The 13,454-nt window shown below is 37.1% G+C and overlaps 1 protein-coding gene across 2 annotated transcripts in view; it reads left to right on the top strand.

Annotated features, from left to right (window-relative positions):
* The window catches only part of LETM1 (leucine zipper and EF-hand containing transmembrane protein 1), a 38,080-nt gene extending 26,074 nt beyond the window's left edge, over positions 1-12,006 (top strand). The window contains exons 11-14 of one of the 2 annotated variants that reach the window (XM_068943567.1): positions 2,535-2,669; positions 3,212-3,402; positions 6,291-6,447; positions 8,147-12,006. In XM_068943567.1, coding sequence (XP_068799668.1) covers positions 2,535-2,669; positions 3,212-3,402; positions 6,291-6,447; positions 8,147-8,296 — 633 coding nt within the window. In that variant the 3' untranslated portion in view covers positions 8,297-12,006. The remainder of the gene's footprint in view (positions 1-2,534; positions 2,670-3,211; positions 3,403-6,290; positions 6,448-8,146) is intronic. The other variant, XM_068943568.1, reaches the window with a different exon arrangement.
* The last annotated feature ends 1,448 nt before the right edge of the window (positions 12,007-13,454 follow it).

Here is a 13,454-nt window from a genome sequence, read left to right on the forward strand (position 1 = left end):
GCTGTCAGGTTGGTTAAGCAGGATTTGCTTTTTTTTAAATCCATGCGCCACTTCTGATGACCTTCCTGTCCTTCATGTGTTTGGAAATGGTTTCCAGGAGGATTTGCTCTGTCGCCTCTCCAGGGACAGAGGTGAGGCTGACTGACCTGTAGTTCCCCTGATCCTGCTGCTTCTTGAAGATGGGAATGGTACTTGCTTTTATCCAGTCCTCTGGAACCTCGCCCGGGTGCCATGACCATTCAAAGATAATTGAGGAGGGCCTTGCAGTGATCTTGGCCAGCTCCCTCAGCACTTGTGGTTGTATTCTGTGAGGTTCCACAGCCCTGTGTGTGTCCAGTTTATTTAAATGTTTCCTAACCTGATACTCCTTCTTACTGAGGGTAAGTCTTTCTTGCTGCAGTCTTTCTCACTGGTCTCAGGGGCCTGGGGTTCCTGAAAGCTGGTCCTACAAGTAAAGACCAAGATGAAGAAGACATTAAGTACCTCTGCCTTTTCCATGACCTGTATCACCAGGTCCTCTGCCCCGTTCAGCCGTGGGCCCGTGTTTTCCCTTGTCTGTCTTCCGCTGCTGATGTACTCGTAGAAGCCTCATCCCATTGCCCTTCACATCCCTTGCCGCATTCAATCCCAGGTGGGCTTTGGCTTACCTAACCCCATGCCTGCGTGCTCAGACAGGGCCTGGGTGATCTGGCCCTGCTTCCACCTTTTCTGTGCTTTTATGTTTGAATTGTAACTTGAGTTTTCATAGCTGAACACTTTATTCTTGTATCTGAATTTTTCTAAATCCCATTGTTATTCTGCAGAGTAACATTAATTTGAAATGCGTGTTTTCAGTAGGAAAAATGCTTTTTTAGTTTCCTAGACAGCATCATTATCTACCTGCTATTATTATAATCTCCTTTGTTTAATTTAGAATGCTGCCAAACAAGTTTTAGTGATAATAGCAGAACAAACTAATCCACACTGAAATCATAAATTTTTGTGTGTGTTGAGTTAGCTGATTTGGCTGACAGCGTAGCTGGATTCGTGGTAGTGCTGCCACGAGGAATGTCTTGGGAGAGAGGCAGGCAAGGTTGGGATGATCTCTTTTGGAAACGACAAGGACGTGGGATACTGCAGCTTAAGCTGCCATGTCTGGAATAGAGTTTGCACTGCTGCCTTGCTGCGTCACCAACACCGTGAGAATGTATTACACCGGGCCACAAGTAGGGCTCTTTAAACAATCTTGATGTGGGAATCTGTAATGTGAGAAATGAGAAATAAAGTTAGTGCAGCCTTATTTCTGCAGCATGGGTTGCAGCATAGCTTATGCTCTTTAAAATGCTTGTTCACGTTTTGTGCAGGCTTTAAATGCTATGGAATACTTTTTCAGAAAATTGAAACGGGGAATAAGCTGCACTGGTATTACTCAGCAAGTTTTTTTGGTTTTTTTTGGCGGTTTTCAAGAGACGAGGACAACAAACCGTTTAAGAGAGATTTATTTCAGGACTGGTAAAAGATGGCTAAATGTAAAATAATAAAGGGAACTAAATATTTCTTTGAAACTTTTTTTCTGCATTAATGTGCAATACTGCCTGTTAGGAAAAAAATGTAATCCTACTGACTTCCTGAAGATGACCAGTTTGATTTATAAGGCAGAGGAATTTACTTTTGAATGGAGTTGCTATCGGATGTTGTTTGTTTCTGTGTATTTATTTGACTAAGTTGAGATATAGTGCATTCAAATATGAGGAGAGGTTAATGCCTAGATACTAATAGTAATCTGAAACTTTTTGAGATGACAGAGACCGAATGCTTGGTTTGTGAACTCTTCTATGGTTGTTTATTGGAAGCATAGTGTCCTCCTCTTTGTGGCATACTTTTTTGCGTGTATCTTTTTATACGGTGCTTATGTGACTGTTCAGAGTTTACCATTCAAAATAAAAGCTGCTGTATGTGTAAGATTAGTGTAACTCATCAGTTGTCACTAGCATCTGCTGGTGTTAGTATTTTTCAAGGAATCATTCTAGTAATCTTATTTTTGGTGCATTCGGTTGAGGATTAGATTTTTATTCCAAGCTGGATGTTTCAAGAAGCAAAAATAGCTAACGAGCTGGGAACGTTCATCCACTTAATTAAGAGTTGCTGAAGGTCACTTCCCTCCAGCTCAGCTTCTTAAACTTTGCTCTGCAAATTTTTTATATAATTAATTTGTTTTTCATATATAATGAATCATTTCTGAGTTGTTTTAAGTTTTTTACACAGCAAAGAAGGAGGTAAAACATTTTAAAATGAGAAAATTAGGTACAGATTTTCAAAAAGCCAAAACCCACATAATGAATCACCTGAACTTGATACTAATGCCCTTAAAAACACATACCATACGAAACTAATTGCCTTAGCACTCCTAAGATCTCTATTAGCCTCAAAATGCCAGTCTGTGATACTGATTCTGGACGTAGAATCTTGAGTCTGTCTTTTTTGGTAGAAGACTCAATCTGAGGAAGAGATCACGAATGTATCTGTCGCTGATTGGTATATAATTTCCTTTACAGGGTGAGGAAATAACTAAGGAGGAGATTGACATGCTGAGCGATGCTTGCACGAAGCTGCAGGAGCAGAAAAAGTCACTAACAAAGGAAAAGGAGGAGCTTGAGGAGCTGAAGGGTGATGTCCAAGACTATAATGAGGTGAAGAATGGTTGTTTGTTTATTTATTTATTTTTTTAACTTCTGTTCATGTGTAATCTTAGCATAAACAAATCGCACAGTTAAAGATAATCTTATTTGAATGGCTGTTAGCTTGTGTTTGGAAGTTAAAAAGCTGGGCTTTATGCTGCTGTATGTGACAATACAGGCCTCGTTTGTATAACACATTTAAAACCTAGTTAAAATCATTGGTGTAGTTCCCACCAGGTGAGAATGCTGGCTTTATTTAACCCAGAGTGACTAAATTTATGTTTACCTAGATGTCAATGTTATAGACAACTCAAGTTAGATAAAAATGAATCTCAGCCAAGGTGGTTATAGGTGAAAGATGTGGAAAGTAACATTTTAGAGGCGCATAAATATAGCGGCAGTGGCAAGTTGTTCTAATGTCAGTATGGCTTTATATGTCTCTTCATTTGCTAATGACTCCTGTCTGGAAATGCTGTTCTCTTAAGTCAGTAATGTCCTGTTGCTGAGAATTCAGTCCCACAAAAGATTTTCTTTCTCATGACTATTTCTTTTAGGATTTGCAAGAAATAAAGGAGCTATCTAAAACTGGGCAAGAAGAGGTAGTGGAAGAGTCGAAGGCAAGCAAGCGATTGACCAAAAGGGTGAACCGAATGATTGGTCAAATAGACAAGATTATTAATGAGTTAGAGACAAGTCAAAAGATGGTGGATGTCAAGCCCGAAGGTGGTGATAGCCCTCCTGCTGGGTAAGTGACTTGAGAGCAGTGAATATCTCCCTCAAACTGCTCACCTTTAGTCTTTTATCTGAGGTATGATTTCTTTCCTTAAGTAACTTATAAAAGATTTAGCAAGTAAGGGGTTTTTTAGGAATCTTAATTTATATATTTAAAAACAAAATTAACAAAATTGTACTATAGATTTTTGTGTCTTCTGAGATTTGTTAAATATGGTGGGGGTAGAGAGGGGTATGACTTTCTCAGATGCAAGTCCTGATGTGGTTCTGCGAGTCAAGTTGTCCGTTATTATCACAGCCTCTTTTTCACACTTGTAGCACTGAAGGTGATGCAGGTGAAATCATGCCTTTAGTCATGATCCTCAGGCAGTAGGTTTGCCCTGTGTCATTGTCAAGCTGCAGAACAGGATTATGAGCATATTCACGTTTGTTCTGTTTTAGTAGTGTGGGTGTCTGAGAGAAAAATTGCAGTAAAATCTATTTTTGTCTCTGCTGTAAACAGATACTTTTTTGGAGAGAAATAGGTGCACAGATCTAATGGAAATAAGCAGATAATTCTACATGACCTGTTCCAAAATTTTGCTCCATTTTAGTTTTAGCAAGCTTGCAGATTTCCAAAGAAAGTTTTTTCTTAACAATTTTTTTTTTTTGCCAAAATCACTTACCAGCACTTCTCTAGATCTTGATGTTACTGGCGAATCTTTCACACAATCCTGCATTGTGCATTATAGGCACTGAGTTGCCTATAAACTCTGACTGGAATTATCACAGCTTGTAATTATGAATACAGTATTAATCTAGTTTGTGCTTACACCACTTTATTGTCTGATTCATTGAGAGTTTCCTACCTCCTAAAGAACATAATCTGAACAAAAATAAGCATTCTGCTTCTGTTGCTTTTAAGTTTTTTGGTTTTTTTCGTGTCCCCCATGGCAAATAGTCATTTGTTTCAAGTTTTGTATAATAAGATTAAGAAGGACACGTGAAAGATGCTACAGAGAAAGTAAGTTGTTGATCATGGCCATCCAAATGTGTAAACTAAAACACAATATTGCTTCTGCTTCTTTTGAAGGTAGCTATACGATATGTAAAAAATGGCTTTTGTGGAAAAAAATTCTAATTTTTGTAGGTGATAGCAAATGATTGGAATTAATTAGTTAAACAGTGTTTAATTATCAAAGGTTTGTCCCTTTTTTTTTTTATTTTTTTAACCTTCACGTTACATTACCATAATTCAGAGGCCCATATCAGTCCTGAGACCCTTTGCACTAGGCTTTCATTCAGAAGTTTAGTTTAGAAGTTGCTGTTGTATGGAAACCTGATTTCGACTGAAATGTATTGGAAGATCCCTGTTATCTTCAGTGAAAGATGGAAAAGGTTTCTTTGAACAAGATTTTTTTCCTCAATATCTTTAAACTGATGTTCCAAATGGGTGATCTTCAGCCCTCCCTTTGGTCTGTCAGAAGTCTTTATCTTTGCTCCACTGGGAAAGCAGCTTATCGAAGTGATGTGTGGCAGTGATATAGCCATCAGCAAAAGGAGGCAGACCTGGATCAGGTGGGAAGAAATTACCATATGTTGGCATGAATTGCACTGACAATGCTTAACAGGCCTGTCAGCAATCCGCCATAGATGTTATTCAGTGGGCAGTTACCACTGACCTACAGCTGAGCTTCAGTGCGCACAGAGTAATCCAGGATGCCTTGAAACTTCTGGTCAGATTCTGTCAATTGTCTCTGCGTATGTGAGCGTACGTTTCCCTGCCTTGGGAAGACTGAAACAACTTTTCCTGTCTGCTTCTTGCATAAATCCTGCTGGTCACTAGTTGAATTTTCAAGCTACTGCATGAAAATGTTAGGTTTACTTTGGATTCTTATGCCATGTAATTACTGTATAAGGTGCATTATATTTTCAGTGGCTTAAGGAGAAGTGTTCAAGCTTTATGTAATGATGCCTGTTTTTTTTTTTTTTTTTTCCCCCCCCTCTTTTCTATTCAAGTTACTTTTACCATTTCAGTCTGGTCGATGCAGTCATTGCCAAGCCATCAAAGCAAGAGTCGTAGGAACAGCAGAAGTCCAGGACATTTAGTAGCAGTCTGAGAAATGCTCCCTGAAAAAAAGTCAGTCTGTATCCAGAGGTTAGGCAGGTATGAAGTTAGGACTATATTAATAAAGCCCTTCTATTTAGTATTTATTGAGTTCACAGTCTCCTGCATTTCAGCTTGACCTGTGCTGGAAGGTGGTTCTTCAAAAATAAAACTGAATTAAGGAAGTTTTGTAGGCAAGCAGTCTTCAGCGTGCAGAAAATACAGTGTTAGCTTTGTGATATCAGTAAGCAGACAGTGGAAATGGGCAGTTTCTGAAATCTGCTAGTCACAGTGTGAAGTTTAGGCCTTTCTTCTACAAAGTATATTCCTCGATTTGAGCAAATAAAGCTTCTTTTTATTTAAAAAAGTAGCTAAGTGGCTAAAGAGATTAGCTCTTACCTTTTGACTTTCGTATCTATATTTTTTAGTCTGCTTGCTTTATTTTCTATAGGCCAGCCTCTCTAAATCCAAAAGAAGGACTGGGGCTTGGCAGTGCACCCTGGATAAACAGGGGAGGGGAAAGGGCATTGGATATATGGCAGAAACTGTGCCAAACATCATTTCAGAAGCCGCTAGCTACTTTTGTGCAGTAAAGCATGTGGAAACCTGAAATATGAGATTCTATGGAAAGAGAAAAGATCACTTGAAACCTGCTTGCTGATCAGTAACTCATTTTTGCTTTTTTGCTTTCTGTTCAGGGTTATAAATAAAATTATTAATGTTTCATAAATGACCTGCAATGTGGTGACGGTCAGTACTGTCTGTTTCAGTACTATCGCCTTTGCTCCTTTGGAGTAACTGCTTGCCATATACAGGTTGTGTTTCCTCTTTAGGGAGAATCTCATCAGTATTGCTGAGCTTATTAACGTGATGAAACAAATTCAGAAGATTCCAGAGGAGAAGCTAACTAGGATTGCAGAGGCACTAGATGAAAACAAGGATGGCAAAATTGATATAGATAATGTTGTTAAGGTAAGTCTGGCTAGCCGTATTTGGTTTAAATATTCCAGACTTCAAATATTTTCCCTATTTTGACACAATTTCATATTACTTTCTTTTTCACAGGGTCTTTATTTGATATAAGGATGAGATTTTTTGGGAAAGGACTGTAAACAGAGGTTGTAATACACTTTAGCATCTTCAGAATTTCTGTGCCTATTTTGGGGGAAAAATTGTTTTTTGTTTTTTGGTGTTTTTAATCCCATGTCTGTTATCCATGTTATCTTTCAAGCCGTAGATTCTCCTTCATGCATACATCGAATGCTGTAAAATACAGTAATTTCGTTATGCTACTTATAGATGGGAGGGAAGATGGGGAAAGGAGCTTTGGAAAAGGAACTGGAGGAATGCCAGTATTTAGCCAAAATCTTGACTATATATATATGTGTGTGTGTGTGTGTGTATATGTATGTATATATGCACACTTTATGTCAATACAAAGGAATAACTACTTTGCCCACCAGTAGACCGTAGATGTTTCATTGTGACCTATATTTCCTAAGCTTGAAAGACATTAGACCGTCAGGTGTTCTTCAGGTGTTTAGGCAAATGACTGATTGAGTGTGAAAGCTCAGCTCCTGTAAGTTTTAAGCGTTCTCTGCTAGTAGACATGAAGGGCCTCTGATAATTTGGCCATTCTCTCTTTCTGCTGCCTTTCTGCTCCCTCTCAATGCTTTTCAGAGGCATTTGCTGCTTAGGGATTATTGTTGCCTGTGTTACACTGTCCCTTCAGGCACCTGTTCTTTGCCTGCTTTGTCCTGTCTTCTCATTTTGCAGATTTTTTTCAGGCTTCCCCTGCGTTTCTTCTTTTCTTGCCTGTGTTCTACAAGGTAAACTTAGAAATGCCATGAAACTCCCTTGCAAATAAGTTTTCTTCCCAATATGGACATAATAATGTAAGTAAAATAGGACACGGTGGCCAGCTGGCGAATATGGTATTGGCCTTTTGAAACACGTTTTCACTCATCTTCACTGCTGCTCTGAACAGCTGTGATATTCAGTTTTATTTATCAACATAGATAAAATATATTACTGAATTAGTTCTGTGTATAGTGCTTTAGTTCTAGGAACTGACTTATATTGAGAACACATTTGTACAGTAAGCTGCAAAAAGGAATTTGGAAGCGTCTGCTAACTTTTTTTCCCCCACTTTGCTTTCAAAAAGGCATCTCCCCTCACTTAAACTTTTTGTAATTTTATGCCCTGTATTTAGTGCAGTAGGATTTTTCAATAAAAAGAAGCCTATGACTTAGGTATTGTTATATATACTATTTCAGCAGTATTATATGCTGAATCTGAGCTTTCCATTGAAACAGAAACAATAAATGGATTTGTTTTATTAAATGCTTTAAAATGGGACTCTCTGTGTTCAGAGGTCAAAAGTTTTAAATTATTTGTTTTAAAATTTAACCTTTTTTTTTCTTAAGTACTCCAAGTATGCCTGAGGCATTGGTTATGGTTTGAATTTGTTTCATGTAGGGGGAAAAAAAATGCCAAGGTTAAAACAAACAAACAAACAAACTCATCTTTCCTCTGTCAGCTTCATGTTCATTTTTAAAAAGGTTTCCTGTGTGCTGCTAAATAAATTTTTTCTCATCTTCTTGAGCAGGAAGTTGTTAAAATGCTTCAGAAATTACATGTTGCTCTCTTGTTTCATTTTATGTTCATGTAGGTAGTAGAATTGATTGACAAAGAAGACATTGATATTGGAACCAGTCAGGTTGCTGAGATTATGGCACTGCTTCAGAAAGAAGAAAAACTGGAAGAGAAAGAGAAAGCAAAGGAAAAACTGGATAAAGGAGCTGCAGAAGCAAAGAATTAAACTTCGTAATTTGAAGAAAAGCCCGACTTTATTTAACCAAAACCGTATATATCTTTCTGTGTCTAATGGCTTCATATTAGTCGAGCTCTTGTGATTATGGAAAGCGTTTTGAGCTGATTCTAGTAATAAATCATAGATATGTTTTCTGACACATGGAATGAAATTTCCATTCATCAAACAAGTGATTTACTGTCATTCCATACAGATGAAAACAAAATAGGCTTCTTTATCAGTGTTCCTGCCCACAAAATCATGTATTTGCACTCATTGTTGTGGTACAGTGATTCATTAAATTAAGAGTTTGCTGTATAAATTAAGTGTATCTGTCATGGAAGAATGTTTCTCGTTTATTTTCTTTCATCTTTACATAGGGCCCAACTTTGCTCTGCTTCTACTTTTTAGCTTTTCCAGAATTTAATGCAAACTTTCCCTTCCGTCAAAATATTACGTTTCTGTGACATTTGTAAAGATTCTGTGGCTTCAGTAGCAGCTCTTTAAGTTTGCTTTTATTTAAGCTTAATGTCATAAAGTTGTTGCCTCACTGACAGAGAATGTGGCATTCTGATTACTTTTTTTAATCCGTGAATTTTTTCTGCTGAGGGGAAAATGAGGCTTATTTTTCCCTAGAATGGAAACTTCCCATGAAGTTTGCTTCTTATGGGTGCCTTAAATTTCATAAGACTGGGGATTAGAGGATGTTGCTTCTACTTAAAATTCCATTTGAATTACTAAAGTATTGGAAACACAGGAGCCTTTACAATAGTTTCAGAGCACAATCTGTCACACAATAAAATGAGTTTGTGTTTGTCTAGAAAGTAAAATGAAACTAATTGTTGTAAGGGGAAAATGTCAGTTGTGATCTTTTTTGTATTTATTTAAAAAAAAAAAAACAGTTATGAAGGCGTGTTTCTTCTTGTTCACCTGATGGCTATTTACACCACAGAGTCTCTTACCTCTCAATTTTCATCTCAGGTATAAAATTCATTAACTAAGTACAGTTGGAGTACATAAATACTTTCATCTCATGGCCTTGCTGACTGTGCAGTCACCAAGTAACACCTGATACAGCTAATGTTTTGATTACATCCTTGGTTTTCTAGATAATTTGTTATCATGACTGTCTTTAACCATGCAATTAAATAGTAACAGTCTAGGTTTACTCATTAAAGTCTGTCTTCAGCAGTAAATTTTCCAGTTTTAAGACTTAACGATATCAACTGTAGAATGTTCCATAATTCCCAGTATATGAACCTTCTTGATTTTATGTACTCTACAGAGAGCACATTTTATGATGGTGCTGTGCACAGCGATGTTGAGGTGGGCAGTTAGTACCTAATGTTTATGGTAATAATTGCGTATTATCCTAGAAAATGTTGACCCTCAAGTGTATTTCAGCATAATTTTATGCCCAATATTAATATGGATTGGCTAAATTATTTGTAAAAACTCATTTGAAGTTAGTGGAACAAAAAAGAGTTTGGACAGTCTCATGGCTTGCATGATGGACCATGGCATTTAGTTATTCCAAAGCAAGCTGTACAGTAAAATCAATTTTAGAAAAAGGGTCAGTGTTTAGTTCAAGTGTTGAGTTTGTACTGTAAGCAGCTTGCTTTGCAAACTGTTACGTTACTGATCCTCCAGAGAGTTACTGTAATTTTATGAGTAAAATTGCTGTGACGAAGCTGAAATTTCAAATCAGTATGATCTTTGCAGTTAACATAGTCCTAGGGGATTGTTTTCTTTCTTGTAAGTTGAGATAAACTTGGAGATTTCAGCATGGAAAATCAGTTTGTGGATTTTAAAAAACAGGACTTCACTATAAGCTTTTTAGGCCAAAACTTACCTTAGATGAAAATGCAAGAATAAAACTAATTTCACTAGAATACAATTTTAAAACTAATTTGCCATTGTATGATTACATTGTATGATGTGGACTCTGAAGTACACTCAATCTTGCATTACTAAAATATCTTCACTTTGGGGAAAAAAAGTATAACAGTCTTACTTGACATTCCTTGATCTTTAGTGCAGAGATAAGGTCAGCTGGCTGAAATGTGATAAAGGTATTCTAACTAAAATTGTCCTCTAGCTTTCATGCAATATCAGAAGTCTGAGAATGGAGTGGGCTTGAATGCATTTAGTTTTAGAACAGGGAAATATCAGAAGAAGCCGTTTTCAAAGATTTACTGATTTAAGCTCTATACAGCTTTAACTGGCCTGACAGTAAAGGATCTGATTGTATTATCTGTGACTTTGCTGCTGCTGTTTTATAGTGTTTACTGTTCATGTGAATTTTTCTGTGGAATAAATAAGAAGGGAGCCAAAAATAGCTGTTTTTTTTATGAAGAATGCCCTGATTAAAGTAATTGTTGTATGTTTATTGACCATTTTTAGCTTTTCAGTTTGCCTGAAACTTAGTATATTGTGCAAATTGGATAGGCTATATGAAATACACTTAACTATATGGCTTTTAATTGCAAATTCCGTTTCCCCCTGTTACCTAAGGATCTAAATTAGCTATGTGTCAACCACGCAAAGTATTTTAGCGGGAAGTATCTGCCTTCTCATGTGGAAAGTAGGCAAACCCACGACAGCTGGACTTTAACAACATATGTTCTGCAAACTTAAAAAGATTAGGACACTCAGTGATTCGTTCACCCAGGTTTGGACCTTTCCTGAGCAGCTCTATACAGGTGATAAAGACAACCTAAGCGAATCACTGGCTTGCGGACTAGCTCCAAGTCAAGTGCTTTGTCTTTTGCGTTGACCAAAAATGGTGAAGCTGCAGTACTTTCAGAGAAATGAAGATGTCCAGGTGTACAGTAACTGGTCAGAACTTATTCCGGAATGAATATTTAGTCAGGAGATGTAAATATTTATTACAATAATTAAAGGATGTGTGAAATTTGGATGACCTTGTGACTTACACAGGCAAAACCTCTAAGCTCAGAGTTAGGTAACCAGCAAGACCATCGTTGGGGTTGTTTCAGATTTGCATAAATATCAGCTTTTTGATGATAAACTGTTCAGGGGAGAAATAAAGAGAAAGCTTAGTAATAAAACTCCGTTTAACGGAAGAGAAGTAAAATAGGATGTCCTTTTGTATCATCCCTTCAAAACAATCAGGTTAAAAGACCTATTTTATTGAAGAACTTCTTTGCAATTCATGTTATCCCAAAAGGTGGTTTTACTGAGATTTTAATTACTGAATGCATGCTATGTAAGTAAATCTGTCTGCGAGTTAAAATACCAGAGAGCTAATTTAATAGGTAGTTTGTCAGCTGGACTGCGTGTTGGTAGAAAATATTCTCTTGACAAGATTAGTACCTTATATTGTAGACTTTGTCTGGGGACAAAGTTGCATCTTTTATAGCACTCCAAAGTACTTCTTGTAATTTTATATCTACATATCTTGCTAATCATTTACACTTTTAGCTACGTTAGCATGTATTGAAATACTTTTTAATTGTTTATATCAAATTATTGGGTACACTTAATTAAAAATCCCCTATTCTATTCTTGATATGTATTTAAGTTTTGCTTTTCAGTTTAAGAATTTCAGCCTATGTTACCATTTTAAGTTGTAAATCATATGTCTGTGCTCTGAGCATCCTGGTCCTGTGTTTGCCATAATGTCGTATAAAATTTTAAGCTAATTGGAGTTTGTGTCCTCTGTTTGGTTTGAATAAATGTATTATTTTGAAACCTAATCTGTCTGTCTGCTTTCCTGTTGCTTTTGATTATTTAGTGTTGCCCGTTCAGCAACGTTCAAATGACAAGCCAGGCACAGAGCTGGTCAGTGATGGGCTGAGTATCCTAACTGACATTTTCGGGTTGGAAGAGGACAAGTTAAATCTTTAGAATGTGTATGTGAGGAGGGAAGGTGTTTTTTTGAGTATGTGAGATTTTTTTGTAAGTCTTGAGTAAACCTAAATATATGCTTTTTCTATTATTACTATTTTTTTAAGCTCTTAGTGATTTGTTGTCTCTCCTCTAGAAGCTCTGGCAGCCTGGGATGGGAAGACAGAAGTCCAAGTCAAAAAGGTATTTTAATACACGTGTCATCCCTTGGAAATAATTGAACTATCTCAAATGTAATTTGTATTGCAGTTGTTTTCAGAAGCTTCAACACCAGTCTTGGCCCAGCTGTGTTGAACACTTACAGAAACGCATAGCAGAGATGATCCGTGCCCAAAAGATCTGGAGATCGTATTGCAGAGGCTTACGCTCACAGAAGTATTTAGTCTCCTGGCCGCGTTTGAATAGGTTTTGGGCACGTGTATAGTTCTGTGGATCCACTCTTGTGATTTTAGACTCCATGAAATACAGATCTTTATTAATACAGAAGGAGTTTTGTTGCAAACTATTTCAGTGAGGTGATATATAAATGCTGTGTAGGCATGCATTGAGATTCTTCTACCTGCAGGGAGAAAAGATGGATAGTCTTGTGACTGTGTCATTGACACAAGGCTTGAGAAAGGTATCTGTGTTTGGTTAATGGCTCTCCTTTTAATAAGATTGGATGGCTCTTGTGTCGCAGTTACAGTTACATAAAACTTCCCTGACATTGACTAGGTAGATTACAAGTCCTCCAGGGCAAAGAGTCTCTTTGTACAAAGCCTATTACAGTATTTTGTAGTGATGAAGCTTTTAGATGCTTAATACAAACAGCGACAGACCATACTTAACAATTTCCCTGGCTGGGGAATCTTACATTTCTCATTGGTTATGTACTGAAAAGTGTTTTTAGTATTTTCTTAATTTTTTTTTTTTTCCAACGCTGATGTGAACAGGAGGATGTTTGTAGTATGTTTCTAATTCCCTGTACTCTCTGCTCACTTCCATTTTTTTTGTAATATTGGATATAAATCTTTCTCAGTAGTTGAATATCCTTCACAGGTCAAAATTCTTTGGGGGCTCATTAGCATGTAAAATTTTACACTTGCCAAGCCTTCTGTGGTTTGCAAACATCAGTTTCTCTCATCTAGCTGGCGTAAAGGATTTCTGCTATGCAAGAGATGGATCTAATTCAGATTTGCCTCTTTCCGTCTAGTATTTCTCTTTATGTATATTGGCAGACCAGACCCCTTCATGAATGGCCTGATTTATGTCTTGGTGGATGCTGCAGCCAGCAGTTCAAGATGTCAAGTCTCTTGTG

This window comes from Struthio camelus, chromosome 4 (genome assembly GCF_040807025.1).
Source record: "Struthio camelus isolate bStrCam1 chromosome 4, bStrCam1.hap1, whole genome shotgun sequence".
Classification (NCBI taxonomy): domain Eukaryota; kingdom Metazoa; phylum Chordata; class Aves; order Struthioniformes; family Struthionidae; genus Struthio; species Struthio camelus.